General features: G+C 50.4%; 1 protein-coding gene across 1 annotated transcript in view; it reads right to left on the bottom strand.

Moving 5' to 3' along the window:
• Positions 1-764: 764 nt before the first annotated feature.
• grk3 (G protein-coupled receptor kinase 3) overlaps positions 765-22,570 on the bottom strand; it is a 40,223-nt gene continuing 18,417 nt past the window's right edge. The window contains 20 exon segments of the mRNA XM_084483355.1: positions 765-2,060; positions 2,461-2,574; positions 4,541-4,677; positions 5,539-5,701; positions 6,838-6,933; positions 7,949-8,015; positions 8,652-8,749; positions 8,751-8,756; positions 10,828-10,894; positions 11,928-12,035; positions 13,117-13,211; positions 14,635-14,765; positions 16,246-16,324; positions 16,612-16,711; positions 16,939-17,030; positions 17,219-17,270; positions 17,410-17,471; positions 19,362-19,436; positions 20,635-20,736; positions 21,220-21,293. Of these exon segments, the coding sequence (XP_084339481.1) occupies positions 1,899-2,060; positions 2,461-2,574; positions 4,541-4,677; positions 5,539-5,701; positions 6,838-6,933; positions 7,949-8,015; positions 8,652-8,749; positions 8,751-8,756; positions 10,828-10,894; positions 11,928-12,035; positions 13,117-13,211; positions 14,635-14,765; positions 16,246-16,324; positions 16,612-16,711; positions 16,939-17,030; positions 17,219-17,270; positions 17,410-17,471; positions 19,362-19,436; positions 20,635-20,736; positions 21,220-21,293 (1,880 nt within the window). The 3' untranslated portion in view covers positions 765-1,898.

Below are 22,570 nucleotides of genomic sequence, written 5' to 3'. Positions count from 1 at the left end.
ACACCGGCGATACTTCATCTAATCCGGCAGTCCGTCTCCTGTGGAACCTTCATAATAAAACGGAGATGCATTGTTTGTACTTTTTTTTTTTTTTTTTTCTTCTTCTGAATTTTCCCTCTTTGTCGTCCACCTCCGTGGTTACTGACCCCCGCCCCCCCCCGGGGATACGCTGCGGTCACCAGGGTTACGCTCCATTTCCTCAGCAACAGTAACTGCTGTCCCATCAGTGGATATTATATATATATATATATATATATTAATATATATATATATAGGATCTAGGGGTGTGTGTGTGTTTGTGTCGAAGGGGGTGAGGGAGAGGTGTGGGGGAGGGGTCTCTATGGCAACTGGCTGTACAGGAGAAAGATTGTGTTTTTGTTTTAGTTTTTTTTGATGAGGAGTCCGTGGTTTCCACTTCCTGTTCCCTGCCATGGAATGATTTGGTGCTCTCTGATTGGAGGCTTCTTAATCTTGTGTTCAGGCAGGTTGTCCCGAGAGGAAACGGACGTTGGCACATGACGCACTTCAATAATGACGAATCAACCTCCCCCTCCCTCCCTCATCCTCCTCCATCACCCCTCAAGGGAGGGGGGAGAGGGGGTGGGAGAGAAGATAAAGTGAGACCAGCGATACACAAACACAGGTGTGTGTGTGTGTGGCGTGTGTGTAAGGCCACACCCCCCCTCGCCTACAAACGCCAGTGGATCCATAGCCACTCCGTGTGGGGGCGATCCACCGCCCCGTGTCTTAGCACTGGCCCGGGGGGGGGGGGGGGTGAGGGGGGGGGGGTGAAGAGGGGGAGGGGCTTCTTGGGCCAGAAACGGAGGAATGGGAACAGTGCAGCAGCACCTGACGCAGCAGCCAGCGAAATCCACTCCAACGGGAAGGTTTAAGCTGGTGTGTGTGTGTGTGTGTGTGTGTGTGTGTGTGTGTCTGACTCTGACTGTGTCTATGTGTGTGTGTGTGTGTGTGTCTATGTGTGTGTGTGTGTGTGTGTCTATGTGTGTGTGTGTGTGTGTGTGTCTATGTGTGTGTGTGTGTGTGTGTGTGTGTGTGTGTGTGTGTGTGTGTGTGTGTGTGTGTGTGTGTGTGTCCAGAGGAACAGATCATCTTCGGAGGAAGGTGTGTTGTGTGGAACCCCTCCTCTAGCTCTGGCAGCTCCCCCCCCCGCCCCCACCTTCCCACACCCAAACCAGACGTGGGTCTGACGTCCCGGCCTTCAGTTCCATCACTGCGACAGAGACGCATCACAACCCGCCGCACAGAAGCACAGAAGCAGCAGGGGGGCGGGGCGGGGCGGGGCGGGGCGGGGCCAGGTAGAGGAGACACAGGAGCAGGACAGCGGTAGACGAGGAGAGGGAGAGGACCTGCGACACTAAACCCCCCCCCCCGCGGTCCCCACCACAGTCATGCAGAGAGGGCGGGGGGGGGTGGGGTGGGGGGGTGGGGGTTCAATTCGCACATGCTCAGTTCTTCCTTCCCACCGCGCACGGTTCACACCCCGCCCCCCCCGCCACCCCCCCAGCGCAGCGTGCATCTTTGATTGGCCGCAACACAGAGACAGGAGAGATAGAGTGTGTGTGCGCATTGTTTTTTTTTTTTTCTTCCAAAACAAAGAGTATGCAGAGAGCTTAGTCTGGCGGGGTCTCCGGCCCGCGCACTACGCCGTCTCCAGGGGCCCGTCGCTGGAGGAGGAGGTGGAGGAGGAGGAGGAGGCTGCAGGACCAGGCTGCGCTATGGCCGATCGGGCGGGGCTGGGTGGCTGGAGGGAGGGCGGGGGGGGGAGGGAGGGCTGTGTCTGGTGTCTGGTGGAGGTGTGGTCGGTGTGTGCGTGCGTCTGGTGGTGGCGGCGGCGGCGGCGGCGGGGCGGGCGGGGCGCGTCGCCGGGTTGGGTCGGTTCACAGGCCGTTGCTGTTGCGGTGGGTGAGGGGCGGCTTGGACAGCTCCACCATGCCGGCCCGGCCCTTGCCGATGACCTTGGGGGCCCGGCGGAGCAGCTTCTGGGCCTCGGTGAAGGCCTCCGTCAGCTCCTTCTTCCACTGGACGAACTCCGGGTCGCTCTGCACGCGGGCAGGAGATCAGACACACACACACAAAACGTACACACACACACACACATGGGTTTAGACACACAATGTACACACACAAGGGCATGGGTTCACACACACACGTTATTTTTTTCTGAGCGTGTGGACCACATTTGATTTGATAAACACGGAACACATGTGATATTTGAAGCATCAATATAATATTATAATAATATATATATATATATATATATATATATATATATATATATATATATATATATATATATATATATATATATATATATATATATATACACACACACACACACACACACACACACACACACACACACACACACACACACACACACACACACACACACACACACACACACACACACACACAGGTTAGTACGTGAGCGGGGCTCACCTCACACTGCAGCACAAACTGCTTCCCTCCTTTGATGCGCAGCAGGATGCACTTCTTGTCTTTGATCTGGGTCTCCTCCACCGTCAGGATCTGCTCCATCGTCAGCAGGTTTTGCTGCACAACACACGGGAGCCAATCAGAGGCGGGCACACCGAAGGGGGGAGACACTGCCGCCAACGCACGGGTGGTGCGGATTGGCGGCAGCCTTTTTTGAGGAAACTAAAAAATGCTGCCACAGGGGGTTTATTTGTGATTTAGGGAAGGGGGTCTTCTGCTCTCCTGAGCAGAAGCGACTTTTAAGACACGGCTAGGAGGATATGCCCGCTGGACTGGACTGCTCGTCAGAGAGGAGACCATCCTCTCTGGGAGCAGTATTTAGCAGGACGTGGAGGGCAGGATGTCAGGGAATAAGCACAGTATTCGGCAGCATCAAGGGCAGGGAAGTAAAGGCTTAATTATGGTTCCACGTCTACACAACGCAAGGGGGTTTACGGACCACCGCAAGGGGCGGACGTGAGCCTCCCAAAAATTGTAACCTTGTGTCGAGGTGACGCAAGCAGCAAGGGCTGTGATTGGTCCGCCCACCAAAACCCGACGCAGAACCAAAACAGGTTCACTGCATCGGAGCGTGGCGATTGCGTTGCGTCGACGTGGAACCATAACTACAGCCTTAAGCTACTGCTCTACTCGTTCCTGGCCGTTCTACAGCATGGCTGTCACCCACCATCACAATAACGTTAGACACTGACTAAAGTAGGGCCTTCTATTTCTAAAACCCTCCCAAGGTGCTTCGGTCAAGTCCTAAAGACGGTGCAAAGGAACCATCTGCTCGGCCCAGGATAAAGTAGGGCGATTCCTCTGCTTCACCATCACCTTGGCCTCTGCCGCAGTATTAATGTTCACGGTGTGGACGCTTTTTTCAACATCGCTGTTTTTCTTATGACGACGTTCATGCTGGCATTTCATGTGAAAAGTGAGAGCGGAAATATGAGCCAGTGATGCGACGAACAGTCTCAAACCGAGGTAACTGTCTCGGTTTCACGACAGAAATTCTGTCATTCATGGTCGGACGTTGGTTGTTGTCGTGACAGCCCTAAGCCAGCGAGACTCTAGCAGCAAGGGCATGTGAGTGTGGGGGGGGGGGGGGGGGAGGGAGAGGGAGAGTGGTCTCCCAGGACCGCCCTGGTGCGCGGCACTCACCCGAGGTCCCCTGAAGGGCCTTAGCCACTTCTCCTACAGCACGGCGGTGAGGACAGACGGACACACTGCCTTCATTCAGCGGCCATTAGGCACGGACAACACACACGTACACACACCGCCAGAGGGAGCGACAGAGGCAACATGGAGTCGCACGCACGCACGCACGCACACACACGCACACACACGCACACGCGCGCCACTGTCTAATGTAATCCGTATCAATCCACATCTTTTACCCATTGCACGTTGTTTCCTCAGCTGGTCCTGTCTAGCCGTAACTGTATTTGTGATGTCATTTTATTTAATATAGTGTATTAACGTATGACCTGACCAGGGAATGCAGACGGAACTCGCTTTCCCCTGGCTAACCCGGACACTTTACACACAAATGCTATTTAATATGTGTCATGTAAACCAATGAATGAAATGAAACCACAAACACAACCTCTAACGCATACGCAGTGACAAACAAGAGAGGGTGATGACACACAAACAGAACCTCTCTCTCTCTATCCCTCTGCCTTTCATCCAGTGTGACAAAAGGAGAGGGTCACACACACACACACACACACACACACACACACACACACACACACACACACACACACACACACACACACACACACACACACACACACACACACACACACACACACACACACACACACACACCCCCCTCTGCCACAAAAAGGTTGTGTGTGTCATAACGTATGACACACACAACCTCTTTCTAGGTTATGACACACACTCACTCCCTCCGTCACTCACCCACCCACTCCTAGTTCCCCCATGGGCACACACACACACACACACACACACGTAACAAAAACAACCAGCCCCACAACCCCACCCCCCCACCCACCCACGGGTGCCCACTCACCCGTGTGTCGCCCTCCCCCCTCCACTCCACCCGGTTGGGGAAGAGGTAGAAGTAGCGGCGTTGCCACTGGGTGAGGAACGGGTTCCCCAGCTTCAGCATGTAGCCGTGCATGATGCAGTCCTTCCCCAGGGCGTAGTCTGTGGAGGGGGAGGACACGGAGTCAGGACCCTGAACAACACATGAGGCTAGTGGGGGGACGGGACGGACGGTATACGTCATACTACGTCACTATCCTGTTTTTGCTATGCTGCCTCTACGTCCTTCCGTTCTGTCCCCGTGTCCCGTGAGTGTGACGTGGACGACGCACAGAACAGCCTCTTGATTCAACCGACTCTCTCACTCGTGTCTCACGCGTTCAGATCTGTGCCGTTTAAAGACGGAACGGGGGGGGAGCTACTGTGCTGCAGAACATGGGATAACGGGACGGAGGTAGCTCAGGGGGTGGAGCAGGTTGACTGGCAACCGGAAGGTCACTAGTTCGATCCCCGGCTCCTCCTAGCCTGACTGCTCCTGACGCTGGTCGCCCTGCATGGTTGACTCGGCCGTCGGTGTGTGAACGCGTGCATGAATGGTTGGTGAGTTGCTCCGGATAAAAGCATCAGCAAAATCCCCTGAATGTAAACGTAAATGCAAGGAGAAACGTTAATTACTCCAATTAACTCTTGATCACTAACACTAACACAGTGTAAATTAGAATTTGTTGCTTATTTACCACACAGCTAAATATGGTGTGTGTGTGTGTGTGTGTGTGTGTGTGTGTGTGTGTGTGGGGGGGGTGGGGCTGAACGGTAGCGTCACTGGTGGGTACCCGGTGTCAATCAGAATCAATCAGACGGATTCGTCAGGATCTTTCCCTCGCGGCCGAAATGTTCTGGTGCTTCTAAGCCCTCACGTCATCCCGTCTTACTCGTCAGCCTCCCTGAGCAAGATGTCCCGCCCCCCCCCCCCCGCCCCCCGACGCCTCCTACTGGTCACCACTCGTGTCGATCAAACCGTACCCTCCTCGTGGCCCAGCTGCTTGTTCTTGGCCCTCTTGCGGGCCTCGTTCTTGTCCGTGTCGCAGTTGACCGCCTCGTAGACCGTCTCCGCCACCTCCTGCTGCCAGCGCTCCGAGATGACCAGCGGGAAGTTCTTGTACAGCTCCTGGTCGCTGTCCAATAGCTGCACGGCAGAGAGAGAGAGAGAGAGAGAGAGAGAGAGAGAGAGAGAGAGACAGAGACAGAGACAGAGAGGAGAGAGAGAGAGAGAGAGAGAAAAAGAGAGATGGAAGGTGAGAGAGAGAGACAGAGACAGAGACAGAGAGGAGAGAGAGAGAGAGAGAGAGAGAAAAAGAGAGAGATGGAAGGTGAGAGAGAGAGAGGGAGAGGGAGAGAGACAGACAGAGGAATACAAGACGGGGTTTTAGATATAAAAGAAAATCAAATATGAACGGGGGAGGGAGGGAGGGAGGGGCCCACCGCCGTCAGCCAATCACGACAAAAGAGGATTGGACATGTGCCGCCGACTAACGGAAATGTGTTGAAATGCATTTGTAGTGCAACACTGTGCGCCTGTGAGAGGAGAGCTAGTCAAATGCAGTCAGTGGTGCTTAGGGAAGTTCGAGTTCTGGTAGTTGGTGCCAACTCCACTTCAATTAAATGATTGTTTATACCATAAGGAAACAAAAATAATTCAAATATTAGAATGTTTATCAGTGCCAAAACAAGTAAATTCAATTTTAAAAAATAAATAAATAAAATAAAAATAAATAAATCTTAAATATCTGTTTTGATATCTCTTTTCTCACATATAACAGTTTGAAAGGCACAGTTTTCAAATGTAGGGGTAAATCTCTGTATAATTCCATCGGCTTACCACAAGTACAGCCACCACTGTATAATTAATCTAGATATGCATTAAGTTGGCTCCAAGGATTATTGTTTTTTTTTCTTCTTTATTCTGGGTAGCATACATTATCCCGATAAAGGTTGGCGCGTGTGTGTGTGTGTGTGTGTGTGTGTGTGTGTGTGTGTGTGTGTGTGTGTGTGTGTGTGTGTGTGTGTGTGTGTGTGTGTGTGTGTGTGTGTGCGTGCGTGTGTGCGTGAGAGACACTCAAACGGACTCTAATCAAATCAAAGCTACAGGGGGAGGAAGGCTGTGACGGCTAGCTCTTCCTGTGAATTATCAACCCTGGTTGAAGCACCAGACACTTATCAGCAAACATCAGCTCTTCGCTCATCAATCATGCACTGTGTGTGTGTAGTGCTTGGACTCTATTACGCTGAGTGTGCGTTGTGCGTGTGTGAGCGTGAGTGTACCTTGATACCCTTGGTGTCCTCTTCATCAAAGGAGCCAATGTCAAAAGCATCTGCTGCGTTCACCTCTCCTCTCGGTGGGATCAGAGGAGGAGAGTACTGGAGGGGAGAGAGGCAGACAGAGGGGGAGAGAGAGAGAGACGGAGGGCGAGAGAGAGAGAGGGAGAGAGAGAGAGACGGAGGGTGAGAGAGAGGAAGAGAGAGAGAGAGAGAGAGAGAGAGAGAGAGAGAGAGAGAGAGAGAGAGAGAGAGAGACGGAGGGTGAGAGAGAGGAAGAGAGAGAGAGAGGGAGAGAGAGAGAGACGGAGGGTGAGAGATAGGAAGAGAGAGAGAGACAGAGAGAGGCAGAGAGAGGGAGAGAGAGAGACGGAGGGTGAGAGAGAGAGGGAGAGAGAGGCAGAGAGAGGGAGAGAGAGAGAGAGATGGAGGGTGAGAGAGAGAGAGAAAAAGAGAGAGACGGAAGGTGAGAGAGCGAGAGAGAGGGAGAGAGAGAGGGAGAGGGAGAGAGACAGACAGAGGAATACAAGACGGGGTTTTAGATATAAAAGAAAATCAAATATGAAAGAAAGGCGGAACGGGGGAAAGGGAATATGGCGAGCAGACGAAGAGGACAGAGAGGGGGGGTGGGGGGGAAGAGAGGGGAAGAAAACCAACAGACATTCCCTCGGCCCAGTTTTTTTTTTTCTTGCTGAATGGGTTGAGGTATCCATAGCAACAGGGCGCTTGGGTCAGAGGCTCGGTGGCGGCGGCGGCAGCGGCGGCGGTGGATTTGGACGCTGGACGTTTCCTTCATGGATTTACACTAGAAACAGGCCTTGATCTGTGCTGACACAGGCCAGCCGCTCGCCTGAATGAGCAAGCAGCTCCGCGACACACTGGCTAAATGTCACGGCCAAATGTGCAAAGATAACCTTCTAAAAATATCGACGAAATCAACTTCCTCGAGGGGGGGGACGCTGTGCCGCGGCGGTGTTTGTGCAGAACGGGGGCCTTCTTTCCTCCGGTCACTTTCAGCCGTAAGAGAGTCTTTTTTTTTATTTTTAGGAGGGAGGAAAATACAAAAGAAAAAAAATACTAAAAAAGGGGTGAGTTTATAAATAAACATGCCCCTCACCTTTTGGAGGTACACCTGCTGCCAGTCGATGCCTTTGAAAAACAGATGTTCCTTCACCTCGTGAGCCCTGCGCGATCGCCCAGAGAGAGAGAGAGAGAGAGAGAGAGAGAGAGAGAGAGAGAGAGAGAGAGAGAGAGAGAGAGAGAGAGAGAGAGAGAGAGAGAGAGAGAGAGAGAGAGAGAGAGAGAGAGAGAGAGAGAGAGAGAGAGAGAGAGAGAGACACACACACACAGGGGAAGGGAAGATTTTCAGAGATGAGTTTTCAAATCCGACCACCAGGTGGCAGTATTCACCACCAGTATATATACACACACAGGGAGAGACAGCCAGACAACCCAGCGACATAAACAGTCTTGGAGCAACATGCAGTCGATGGTAACCTCAGCCAGCGCGGCTCAGTAGCGAGCTAGCGGCTCAGTAGCGAGCTAGCGGCTCAGTAGCGAGCTAGCGGCTCAGTAGCGAGCTAACGGCTAATCTGCAGAACACACGATCTTAATAAACTGAAACTGAATTCCTTCTGTTAACGGGGGGGGGAGGGGGGGGGACTTTAGATCACACCAGACTTGGAGTGTTGTGTATTAGTCTTGGTGTGTGATATAGAGTAGAAGGTGTAAGAGTAGGTGCTTATGACAGTGTGTGTGTGTGTGTGTGTGTGTGTGTGTGTGTTAGGGGTGGAGGGGGGGGGGGGGGCAAGGCGACTGACCCTCGACCCAGACAGCCGAGTCTCTTGGCCACGTCTCTCTGCAGCAGACCCTCGAGAAGACCCTTCAACTCCACCGTGAAGGAGTCAGGTAGCTCGCTCCACGTTCTAGAGAGAGAGAGAGAGAGAGAGGAGAGAGAGTGAGAGAATGATGACGAGGGAGGAATAAAGTAGGACATAAGAGTGTTAGAGGGATGACATGGGTCAAGGGGGGAGGAGGGGGAGGAAGGGGGGGGGGTGTATATTTGTAGATTTATTCTCTCTTCAGTGTCTGTCCCCTGCAACCCAGTCTGCTGTTACTTATTGATTCTTCTTTTGTGTCTTTTTTTTCCCCCCCCCCGTCAGATCCACTGCCAAATGTTTTCGCGCCCCGTGTCTGACACGCTCGCACAGACTCCGCTCGCAAAAATAAAACGTTGAAATGCTACTAAAAAAAAAAGTGTGAAGCTGACAGGCCATCCGTCAGGACGCCGGCGCTGCCCCGCGGGCCCGGCCCATCGCTCTCTTCCTGCGGGGAGATCTCGGTCCCTGGGCCCCGGGCTGCTCCGCACGGCCACCGTGTTTACATAATGAAGCCATTCATCATATTTAATGAACACAAAGACTTGTGGTGGCAGCTATTTTTAGTCGGGCCAGGAAAGACTTATAACGTTTTTTTTCACCATTTCTCTCTCTCGTCTGTCACACTAGCGCACGAGCGCACGCGCACGGACACACGGATTAGGCAGGCTGAACCAGATTAAGTGGCTGGATTTCAATCCTAATCTGGCTTTATTGTGATAGGAAAGATCATGCTCTCGCGCCACGCGGGGCTGACCCGCGCAGCCTAAAGAGACACCCGGGTGTCTAGTGTGCGTGCGTATTCATATATATGTGTGCGTTGAGTCTTAATAGGAATAATCTTAAACCTACATACAATTGACAACAGCCGTAATCCAGCTGTTGTTTCTGACGATATGTGTGAGACGCTCTGATGATATGAATCCCAAACCTACACAAATGCAATGTACAACAGCCATGATCCAACTACACAATATCCACTGCAGAGAGAGTGGACGTAGATTCAACTGTTGCAAAAGGGTCATGTGGGTACATCTCCTTGTGTGCCTATGAAACACAAACCCGAGATCAATAAAGGACAATAAGGAATCTATCAAGAAACGTTAAGATCCTCACCATGACTAAGTATTGATCAAGAAAGGCTGTATCTTTCCGAGAAAACAGAGCATAATTTCCACCGCTGGGTGAAATATAAACAACAGACACTTCCCTTTTACGTGAACTCAAGACGTGGGGCGATTTTTAAAAACAGGGGAAGTACATGCCCTCAGGAACATAATCCCCACGTTTTCCCCTCATCTTTGGCGGTAGACAACAAAGAGCCGATTGAGGGCCGCAGAACACCATCTAACTATGGAGAAGAACACAGCCAGCCGCGGCCGGGCACACTGGCCCCCGTCTCAGCGTCCCTGTGTTATCTCGCGTTTGGTGGTCTACACTCACGGACCCCCTGTGGCGTGTGGGAGGGCCTCCAAAGCAAACTGAACACAGTGTTGTTGTGGAGGCCGGGGGTAAAAATAGAGACGACACCCAAACAAACGCTGGATTCAACCTCATTAAGTGTGTCGACGCGACAAAATTAACCACTTTAAAAAGGGGGAAGAAAGCTCGAGCTGAGATAAAGTTAGTGTGTGAATACCAATCATCTCTGAGCCTCTAAATCACCTCACATGGGAGACCGGAGTGTGACGCCCGACACAGCGTGCACAGGTGTGTTCACTTAAAATATCCCCCCTGGCGATGGAGCCTTTTCACACATCGTCAATAGTAGGATTAAGCAACTTCCTGTCCTTGTCATTTTTAGCAGCGGGTGGGTTTTATTTACGACCAGCGCAGCACCAGCATGGTCAATGTCGATTTACTTGACTAGCTGCGTCTTCGCTGTTGTGCGGCCAGACCTAAATCGAAGAATTCATGTTTGAAGATACAACTGGGTTTTCCCTACTGTGACAAGGGCCCATTGGACCACAACCCAGGACAGAGCGACGTCTTGGAACATGTGATTAAGTATGATAAAGATAGCCGACGTGTGTGTGTGTGTGTGTGTGTGTGTGTGTGTGTGTGTGTGTGTGTGTGTGTGTGTGTGCGTGTGTGTGTGTGGGCGGGGTCATTGCCTTACCATGGTGAGTGTCATCCGGTCAATCTCATGTTTGTCTTTGGTTTTGTGCTGTCGGAACGGACTGTGCCTGACAAGAGACGGAGAGAGACGAGACTGTGATGCCGGCACCGGTGTTGCCTGCGTTGGGAGTGATCACTGCAGATATGTAGAGACACTACAGGAAGCACGGAGATGAACGGCTCCAAGCCATTACGGATGCCGAGCGAGCAGACATCAGTTGTTAGGGAGTGATGACATTTTATTTCCACCGTAATTCATTTCCGCCTCATAAGCACTCCCGAGTGATAAATGTATCCATTAGGCGCTTTCAATTCAACTTTATTCATGAAATAATAACAACAGCTGAATAAAAAAAACTAAAACATTTGATAAATTCACAAGAAACGCAGGGCAGCATTGAAGGAAGTTAACGGTGGGCAGGTGTTTTCGAAAAAGCCCAGGGAGAGAAGAATAAAATAATCGCTGTCCACAATGGACGCGAATGGGAGTAGCGTTTCCTGTACGGCGCGAACAGGATACTTATTGGAGCTGAACAACCTCAGCCAGGTCAACCTCGGAGGCGGTGCGTGAGGCCGGCGCATCGTCCATCACACACCGAGCGCCGCCCTAACGGAGCGCGACCGGAATAGACCCAAAACCAGGGCGGCGAGCGGAAAAACAAGCGGTGCCTCTCTGCGACGGGACTACGACGAGGGATAAAAGGATAAAGGGTGAGAAAAGAAACACCAGCGGCGACGCAGGTGGGAGAGCAGTCTGCTGGCGCTGCTGGCGCAAACCTCTTCCTTTATTAGGGCGTTCAAAACACCCTCCGATGAGAGGAAGCCACAGACAGCCACAGCCCCTCACCCTCGCCCTCACCACTCTCTCCTCGCACAAAATAAAAAAAATAAATAACACTTTTGGTTTCTGACATACTGGACCCAGACTTTTGGCATTTACACACTCTGGGGGGGGGGGGGGGGGGGGAATAAACGATAGAGAGAAAAAAGAAAGAAAGAAAGAGACAGCGAGTAATCGACAGAGAGAGAGAGAGAGATACATAGACACAGAAATAGAGACGGGGACAGAGACGGAGACACAGAGGTGTGGAGTCGCTTTACCCTCGGAGCAGTTTGAACAGCATGCACCCCAGGGAGAACCAGTCGGCACTGCTGTCGTACGCCGTCCCCTTCTGCAGCACCTCTGGAGCCATGTAGCCGTGCGTGCCCCTGGGAACCGCACACACACACACGCACGCACGCGCACACACACACACACACACACGCGCAGACACACACACACACACACACACACACACACACACACACACACACACACACACACACACACACACACACACACACACACACACACACACGCACACACGCACGCACACACGCAGACACACACACACACACACACACACAAGCACGCGCACACGCAGACACACACACACACACACACACACACACACACACACGCAGACACACACACACACGCACACACGCAGACACACACACACACACACACACACAGACACACACACACACACACACACACACATGCGCACACACGCACACACACGCACGCACACACACACGCGCACACACACACACACACGTTATTTAACATGGCAGACTGGCCTTTACCGACAGACCGCGTCGTATAGCAAAGCATGACGCAGCGTGGCAGACTGGCCTTTCCCATCGGACAGCATTAAACACGCGTAGCAGACAGGCATTTAGCATTAGAGCATTAGAGCATTGGAACGTAGCATAGCATACCGGCCTTGACCCGTAGACAGCATTACATGTCATAGGATGACAAAGCCTAGCATACAGGCTTTTAGCCACAGACAGCATTGTAAAGCATAACATAGCCTACCATACTAGCTTTTACACACAAACGACAGTATATAGCATAAAGTAGCCTAGCATACTGGCCTTTACCGAAACACAGTGTAACGAAGCATAGCATAGCATAGCATACTGGCTTTGACCAAGACGACAACGACATCGCATGAGCACGTGTGCCGTCTTTCACTCACAGACCACATTACCTATCCTAGCAGAATGTAGCGCAACATAAATAGATTTACCCCCCCACACACACACACGGCATGACACAGCAGAAGGTGATTTACCAACACACAGTTCAACCGTGGCATAGAATCGACCGGCAAGCGTCACAACACAACATCCGTTTGCCCACAGACGGCAACAAGTGCCGTGGCAAAAAAAACAGAGACCCGGGTGAGTCACGGTGCAGCGCGGCATACAGAGAGACCGGAAGCTCCCTGGCACTACTCACACACTGGCGTGGGGCTTCTTCTTGGAGAAGTCGCACGCGAGGCCCAGGTCCGAGATGCGAACGTGGCCGTGCTCGTCCAGGAGAATGTTGGCCGGCTACAAGAGAGAACAACAACAACAACAACAACGGGGACAGATCATCACTAGACTTTAGGGAACTGCGCGCTGGAGGACACATTGATTCATGACCCCGAGTTCCCGTTTCCCGTTTATTTCTGAATTCCTTTTAGTGGAACGTGGGTCGGGGACGTACAAACGTGGACAAAGCCGATAAAAGGATACGTCGCCAAGTCCTGGCTTATGTCTGGTTCGGCCAAAGAGTGACTCACGCACTCGTACGGGCGGTCGGAGAGCAGTATCTGCATTGCAGGGCTCTGTTTATTAAGAAAGGTCCTAAAACTGTTCCCTGGTTTTATATCTATTATTATGGCAACCGGTCCAAACAGCAGAGGGAAAGAGGTAAAGCAGAGGGGGGCGAAGGAGACACTCGTGGCAGGGATAACGTGGCTCTGTTTGTGTTCAGAAACGCAGGCTATGAAAACGTTGTATAAATTGTAGGAGAATGTACTTGAATGATAAATAATAATGATGTTATAACCCCTGTAATTCCCCTTGGCTTGACTTTTTTTTTGTTGTTGAGCTTATGCTGTAAGCTCAACAGAATAAACCTGGTTATAACTGGTTATAAGTACACTGTAAACACAACCCCTGATTTTATGCCTCGGTTTACCAAGTACACAGGAGCTTAAATATTTATAACAAAAAATAATTGACAACTGACATTGCCTAAAGATGTGTGAAAAAAAATTGTCCTATAATTCCATTTATGGATTTTGTTTGGTTTTTAGGTTTCGGGTTTGTTCATCAGACATAAACCAAGAGGCAACTGAATAAAAAACACTTGTTCGGCTCAAACCCCTTGATCCAAACATTCTGAAAGTAATGCCAGATTTTGTACTTCCACGGTTACTACACTGCTGTAAAGAAAAAAAGTTAAAAAAAAAAAAAAAAAAAAGCTATTTATACGCCTACCTCTCCAAAAGGAATACTTGAGGTTCGAGGATGTTTCGAAAAACAAAAACGCAGATTCCAACAAACACAAGTCCATATTTAGGCCTGCTTACAATGCGTGTTAGTTGGAAGAGCGTGGAGGCCTCTTGGACCCCGGGCACACCACTAAACCAGTACCATGGTCCTGGCTGCTGGGGACACCTCCGCCCCGCCTCAAACGGCTCCGACCCAAACACACATTTATACTCTTAATTTAATTTAATAAAAATAATATTTTTGGTCCATTTTAGAAAGAATTTTGTGCCATCTTTGGTCCATTTGAAAGAGATTTTGTTTTGGCCCGCTTTTGAATGGTATCGGTGTCAGCCAACACAAAGAATGATTAATTTAGTGTCGACCCATTTGAGACGGCAAAGCTCAGCGGCGGAGAAATATACGCGATATGCACATGAGTCAAGGACTGCTAAAAAAGAAACCAACAACATGTGGGAATGTGGAGAGCACATACCTTGAGGTCTCTGTAGACCACGAAGCGGTTGTGCATGTGTTCCAGGCCAAGGATGATCTCGGCGGCGTAGAAGCGCATCTCCTTCTCGCTGAACACGCCGTGCTGAGACAGGTGGTAGTGCAGGTCTCCTCCTGGAAAACACCAGAGCACGGGTTATGGCTGGGTGAGGGTTCTGGCTTCCATCCCCCCCTGTAATCCACACCCTGGACTGTAGGCATCCTTGAGCAAGAGGCAACAAAAACCCTACTCCGTCACGACACCTATCCGAAACCCACAGTGAGACACTTTGGATATAATGGTGCCTTCTATTTGTCCACCCGACTCGATCTGCGAGTCGGATTTCCGAGTTACGAACCGGAAGTTGCAAATAGAACGCCCCCCGATGTCGGAAAAACGACTCGTCAACTCGTCTGAACTCAGAGGACCCCGAGTTCAGTAACAAAGATGGCTACTCCGAGCATCACATGTAGTAAACATTGTGGTTTTCTACTATTTTAAGCACTTGTGTTTTTGTTGTAGCCAAATGAAGAAGTCGTACACATAGCACTGTATACTGTTACCTATAGGCATGTCGTTACAGTCTTATTATGTGTTAAATACCGCCTATTTTGTAGCTTGTGCCGGTGAAATTGGCTAGAGACGCTCCATGTTGCTATGACAACAATGCCGATTCTTGAGCAGAAAGCAGAGCTCCGACTCGTCTTGTTGTGTGTGTGCCAAATAGAACGAAAAACCCGGAGGTCACTCGTTTTACGAGACGGATGTGACGTCACACCCGAGCTGCAAGTCGCGATTACGAGACAAATAGAAGGCACCATTAGCCTTGTAAATCGATGTTTTAGTATGAGCAATCCTTGACTGGAGATGATTTTATCAGAGGGGTGTGGGTTCCCAACCCACACCCTGCCTCATCATCCTGCTCGTCCTCAAGCATTCTAGAAGTGTTCTTCCAACTGTGGGTCACGGCGGGTCAACATGTAGTGTACGCTCCCTTCCTTTAACCGCTGATGAACGATTCAAACGTAGAGAAATAATCCTCACCTCACTTTTTTTTCCCCCCCAATGGCGAGGAGAATGTCTTTATTTTACTGCACAAATATAAAGTGAGGCCAAAACCATCATCTCCCCAGCTGGGACACAGCGGGAACACAGTTTGGGAACCCCTGGACTGAAAAAAAAAAAAAAGTACTGGCCGAACGGGATACTCGATCGAGCCAAATACAGCTATGCGAGGAATTCAATCTATCGTCAATCTATCGTCCGTCCGAGGCATGCCTTCGGTTGGCCGGCCGACGGACACAAATATATAATCCCATTAGACAAGTGTTTTTTTTTTTTTTTTAAAGGAACGACAAACCGACACCCCCACCACCCCCCACCCCCCCCCCCCCTCCCAGCCCATATAAGGCGGAGGGTGATGTCAGCAGTGAGTCCCCGTGTTTTTGCCGCGACTCTGGAATGTCTGGAGTGCGTGTCTAGCCGTGGCCAGCCGTGGTGGTGGTGGTGGCGGTGGTGGCGGCGGCGGCGGTGTGCCGGTCTTCCAGGGCACAAGGACTGGGGTGGAGATGCATTGTGTGTGAGGGGGGGGGGGACACACAGACCAGGCCATACCATTCATCAAGTCCAGGATGAAGCATAGCTTGTCGGGGGTGTGGAAGGCGTAGGTCATGCACACGATGAACGGGCAGTCCTGCCAGAGCACAACAGAGGGGACATTTTTGCATTAGCGTTAGTCAAGGCTAAACCCATTTCCATAGATTACAACAGACCTCGTCCACGTCTGTTAAAGTCGTAAAAAAGGAGGCAAATTTGTATTTTCTTAGGTAGGTAAAGTAGTGTAGCCGTCGGGCGTTGTTCAAACGTGTCGTACAACTGTAATGATTTTTATGTGATTTTTTTTCTTCCCAACGGTGAGTCAATTTGGGACAGAAGACGCCGTATTCAGCTTCGGTGTGGTTGTTGTTGAGGATCACTCACCCCTGTGCTGACGAGAGACAACATGATCCTCTCATTGAGGGCCAGAGTCTCTCCCTGCTTCATCTTAATCCTCTTCTTGTCCAAACACTTCATAGCATACCTGAGACAGACCGACACACACACACACACACACACACACACACACACACACACACACACACACACACACACACACACACACACACACACACACACACACACACACACACACACACACACACACACACACACACACAGAGAGAGAGATTAACCCGGGGGGGGGGGGATTTTCCTCTGCAATGTGATTCTCAACTTCTGTTGACAATTGCACCATGTGTTGATCCTTACATCTTCCCCGTGTCTGCCTTCCTGCAGCCGTACACCTCCCCGAAGCCCCCTCTTCCGATGATCCGATGTACACTGAAGTCATTCATGGTCAACTGAGGGGATGGGGGCATGAAGAAGGGACACACACGCGCATAGACACACACACACACACAGACACACACACGCACACACACACACACACACACACACACACAAAACATTCACACTCCAGCGGTTAATCATAGTATCTCTCGAGGCGTCTTCTGAGGTGTGGAAGGAGACCGCGTGGCCAAGTACTCACGTGGATGTTTAGCTCGACGTTCTTCCACTGGCAAAACCGGGTGAATTTATCACTGCGAGAAATAGAGAGAGAGGAGAGAGCGTGGGGAGAAAGAGAGAGAGAGCCAGTGTAAGAACAGTCGACCGGCATGTTGTCTTTATCTTGATCCCCCCCCCCCCCCCCCCCCCCCGGGCAGAAGATCTCCGCCTCACCTCTCGATGAACTTCAGGAAGATGTTGCCTCTCAAGCTGTCGCAGATCTCCACTATGTACGGCTGTGGGAGGGAGAGAGACAGAGAGACAGAGAGAGAGAGACAGACAGAGAGACAGACAGAGGGAGAGGCATGAATAAAATAAAAGGCAAGTCTGTGTGTTACTGAGAGAAACTAAATGTGTGCTTGCTGGTGTGTGACAGCATCACAAATATCCATTTAACAGGTGCTTTTATTAAACGCAACACAAGGCTTTTTTTTTTGATATTCATTAAAGAGCATTTTGCCCATATTGGAGTTCAAACCCCCGAATGGGCTGGCAGTCCATTACCCCGGTCATTAGACAGTCCGGGCCCGTTCCTCTGTGGATCCCACTCTTTTGAGTTGGTCAGCAATACCTTGACTATCACACTGCAATAACTGCAATCCCTCATTTCCCGTCTGGGATTAAAGAATCCATCCACAAAATGAGTTGGGAGGGGGGCGGGGGGGGGGAATATAGATACATAAAACCACAGAAGGAACATTCGCTGTACTGCGTGTTTCTTGCGTCTACATGCTGAAGGCAGGCAATGGGCAATTCATTTTTGATGATGACATAGAATGCAAGTTCTTAAATTCAGGGGTTTAACCAGGAGCGGTTGGATCTGGTGTGTGGTAAGAGTTCCACCGAAATCCCTTTCCTAATCTCAAAATCAAAAGTATAATAAAAAACAAATATTGCAAAAACAATAAACTCCCTCTTTATCGCTCTGTGGTCTCATGCCTGCCATGCTGGCGTATCTCTCACGCATGCACGCACTCACACACACACGCAAACGCACACACACACACACACGCGCAAACGCACGCACGCTTCTGTCAATGTTGGTTCGGTTAGACCCCTTCCCGAGCTCACAGGCGTAGCCTTATCCTTCGCGCGATCATTCAATGTCATGTAGCATCAACCACGGGGATGAAGGAAGCAATAAGAAGTGTTTTTTTTTTTCGGAATTCAGAGGGGGGTTTTCTACGGAGGATTTCAGCTGCACAGTTCGTTTCAGTGGTTGTCAGGCGGGTATGGAAACCCGGCATCTTTTATTAATGTGAAAAAAAAAAAAGAAGGATTTTCACCACCAGAACATAATGACAAACTGAGATCCTGTTAAAAGAGTACTTGGCAAACACACGGCGATCAGCTGCCCGTTTGTCCCCACTGCGACTGGCTGCGGTACGCTAGCACCGTACCAATCCTGGCAATATCCTGCTTTCCCGCGTTCACCCGTAGTAGGCCGTCGCCCTACTGTGACTACACAAACAGGACACCGCTACGGATGAACGCACAACGCCGCCTCTTAAGACACCTCGCGTTTGTACAAGGCGTGGGGGCCTGCCGTCTACTGCTCGCTACCCGCCCCGTTTGATATCAAAGGCCGGATTAGCGCTGTGTGGATTGCACAACATGTGTCCTAACACAACCCCCCCCCTTGGTTTTGGTTTGATGTGCGCCGTGATGTGCGCTGCGTGAGAAAACAGGAAGTAGAAGCGGGTTTGCTCAAGCAAAACCCGCTCAAGCAAAGAGGTCCTGAAAAAAGCATTTAAAATAAACCGGTCACAAGCTGTTAAGATTTACTTTAACAGCCACAGTCTGAATTTGTGCGGCTGCTGCAGGTATATAGATAGAGATACTCGCTGAAGAAAAAGTTATTTTGAAACGTATGGCCAAATAATGACTCAAGCGTTACTATAGCAATCATACCTGCTTCCGATCCTAAATATACAATGGTACATTGTATTTGGGACTAATACGACAATCATAATCACAGGGTGTAGAGCGCCCGCGAGAGTGAGTGAGTGAGTGAGTGAGTGAGTGAGTGAGTGACAGTGAGTGAGTGAGTGAGTGAGTGAGTGAGTGAGTGAGTGAGTGAGTGACAGTGAGTGAGTGAGTGAGTGAGGTGGAAGCAGACATCCTACCTGGAAGAGGGTGGGGGGAACCTGCTGCTTGGCCAGGTGGGTCTGGACGTGGTCCACTGCCTTCTTAGAGAAAGGCTGAGAGAGAGAGGAAGTGGAGACAGAACACCGGGGTCATCACGTGGCTATAAACTACCTCGTACTTACAGCTCCTCCATCATTTAGTTTACATTTTCATTATTGTCCACCAAGGAACTCATGGTCACAATGATTCATTTTTCGGTCTATAAAAATTGCATAGTGTTAAAGTCTGCGCATTTTGTGTAAAATCCGTTTTTTTTGTGTGTTTTCAAACAACCGCTGGTAAGAAGTTAAGAAGTGGGTCAAACGACGATTAAGGCACGGGGAAGGTGACTTTTTAAATAGTAGTGTGATGGGATCAACGCCTCATCCTTTTAGAGCTAACCTGCCCCCACCCCCCCCCCCCCCAAGAAACAACAGGGCATGGTGTGACACCTCGGGGGCTTTCTGCTTATTCATGTTTTCCCCGGGCCTCGCTGTCCTCTGCACTCAGCATTGCGGTGTTCTGGTCATCAAATTTAACTCATGATGACTTTGGAGATGAAGGTGTGGAAGGGGGGGGGACGCCACTGGACCGAGGCGGGCAGTCTTGGGATCCACCGATGCAGTTCCACTTTAGTCTTTCTGTCTAGTAAGGTTTTTCCTTACTAGGCCCTCTGCGTTGTTTGAATTTATTGTTATCGCATTCTGTGCATTAAATGCAATTGACGATGGCGCCGGAGATGACGCTGCGTAATAATGCTTGCTCGATCTTAAGGACCGACCGTGGGTCAACTTCTGCCTTTCTGCTTACTACCGTTTTCCAGAAGCTGGTGACGAATTTAACGTTCCGTACTTAAAATCGTATTTCTGACTGTCGAGGTGTGTAGAAGGGGGCGACTCTGGGCCTGGGCATGCTGCCGTCATAGCCGTGGGGAGGAGGACGGCTTCGTTCTTGGTGCTCAGGAGCGTTTTCTTAAGGCCTTGGAAGTTCACGGAAATTATCGTTATGTGTGTTAATACAATTGCGGTAAATACAATTCAACGAACGACGGCGGTACCGAACGGCACGCTGTTGGAAAAAGGCCAGCCGTCTTGGGCACAGCGCTTAGAATCTTCTAGAATGGATCCCATGGCTCAGGGCCGGCCACGCGGTCGTCTGTGTGTTTGTCTGTCTGACCTCGCCCGTCTGACCTCCTCCGCCTTTCGGGAAGCAGGGGGTGGGATGGGTGGGGGGGGGGGGGGGGGGGGGGGGGAATTAACGCTTCGCCCTCACATGTGAACAGGACAGAAGTTCCTTCATGATGTAGCCGTCGTAAATCTGTCTGCTGCGGAGCAACCTCTCCTCCTCTGAGTCCAGCTTCTCATAGTCCTTAATCTGGAACACACACACACACACACACAGTGACACACACACACACACACAGTGACACACACACACACACACACACACAGTGACACACACACACACACACACACACAGTGACACACACACACACACACACACACACACAGTGACACACACACACACACACACACACACACACACACACACAGTGACAGACACACACACACACACAGTGACACACACACACACACACAGTGACACACACACACAGTGACACACACACAGTGACACACACACACACACACACACACACACACAGAGTCAGTCCTTGCTCAGTTACACCACAAACAGACAATCTTTTCGAGGAGGCGAAAATCCGAACAAGCAGGATTACAACCTTAATCTCTCTCAATCATATCACATGATGCTCTTTAATCCGACACACACGCACACACACACACGCATGCAAATGCACCCAGACACACACATACACACACCAACACTTATATTTACCTCTTCGTAGAACTTGAGCTGTGGCACCGCCTCGTCTATCTCATTCAGACAGAAGTCCTTGAACAGCAGAAAGCCTGCGTGACAGAAGAGATGACAAAGCGCAGGTTAATGACAGCGATGGCTTCAGGGGAACACTCTGCGTCTCTATAGATCCTGAGGGAAATCTCTATCACGATACACATTTTCATATCAGTCGACATGATCATTTTTACGATATCATTATCATGTCATTAGTGTGTTGACAGGGTATTGTTTGGTTCTGACTGAAGCCTGAATACGACACAATCACATTCGATTACATTCCTTGTCAATTATCACACTTTCTTCATGAACATGACATCGCTACCAAACAGACATGAAAACCACAGCTCTGTCAGTATCAACATCTTAAAAAATAGGCTGATCTTATGTAAACCGAGTTGAAAAGTGCTTCAGGGTACAGAAAATGAATAGAGCTCAGAGTCGCTTCAGAATCCAAAAACAATGAGCCTTGTTGTGTATGACATGCGCCAATCTCTGCGGCGCTATACAATGTGTACAAGGAGCTTCACCCTCTGGGACGCGGACATCGACCGCCGCACTAAATTGTCTGCGATTGATACTAATATTGATTAACCGTGCATCCCTAATAGTGGCTGGTGCACAGGGTCGTTTGAGCCCCGGTGTCTACTACCGTCTACCCTGTGGGCATCCTTGAGAAAGCGTTCTTTGCCCAGTGGGCCGATCTAGATATTTGAGGCAGATAGTGGCAGTGCATTGTCTGCCAGACCCACCTCACTTAGCGAACAACGCACAGGCGCTCACGATTAATGCCGGCCACAAGGAGAAATCGCAAGCCTTTCACAAAACACAAGGTCTAGTAAAAACCCATCCAAGTCGCTTGGCAGGAAGAAAGAGCGAGCGAGACCGAGACTGTGAGAGATTGGAGGCCAAAATAGTGACAGAGAGAGGCGAAAAAAGAGTGACAGAGTTAGAGACAGAGACCAAGGCCAAGAGAGAGAGACATAGATGGAGAGAGAGAGAGAGAGAGAGAGAGAGAGAGAGCGAGAGGCATAGAGCGTCAGAGACGGGGACATAGACAGAGACAGAGAGAGAGAGAGAGAGACAGAGGCATAGAGAGAGACAGAAACAGAGGGGAAACTGAGAGTGAGATCAGACCCTGTGGTGTTGCCATGGCGATCGCCTCTATGGCTTTACAGTACCTCATGTTAAGAGGTGGAGGAGGAGGGGTTGATTGTACAGTGGGGCCTCGTATCAGCTCTCTGATACTCTGTTCTGCTCGCCAGGGGTCCGTGTCATGTCTTGTGCACAGAGCCGTTTTAATTGGATCGGTTCTTTTTTTTTTTTTTTA

The sequence above is a fragment of the Micromesistius poutassou genome (assembly GCF_964030765.1).
Source record: "Micromesistius poutassou genome assembly, chromosome: 18".
Taxonomy (NCBI): Eukaryota; Metazoa; Chordata; class Actinopteri; order Gadiformes; family Gadidae; genus Micromesistius; species Micromesistius poutassou.
This window is presented reverse-complemented; position numbering and strand designations above follow the sequence as displayed.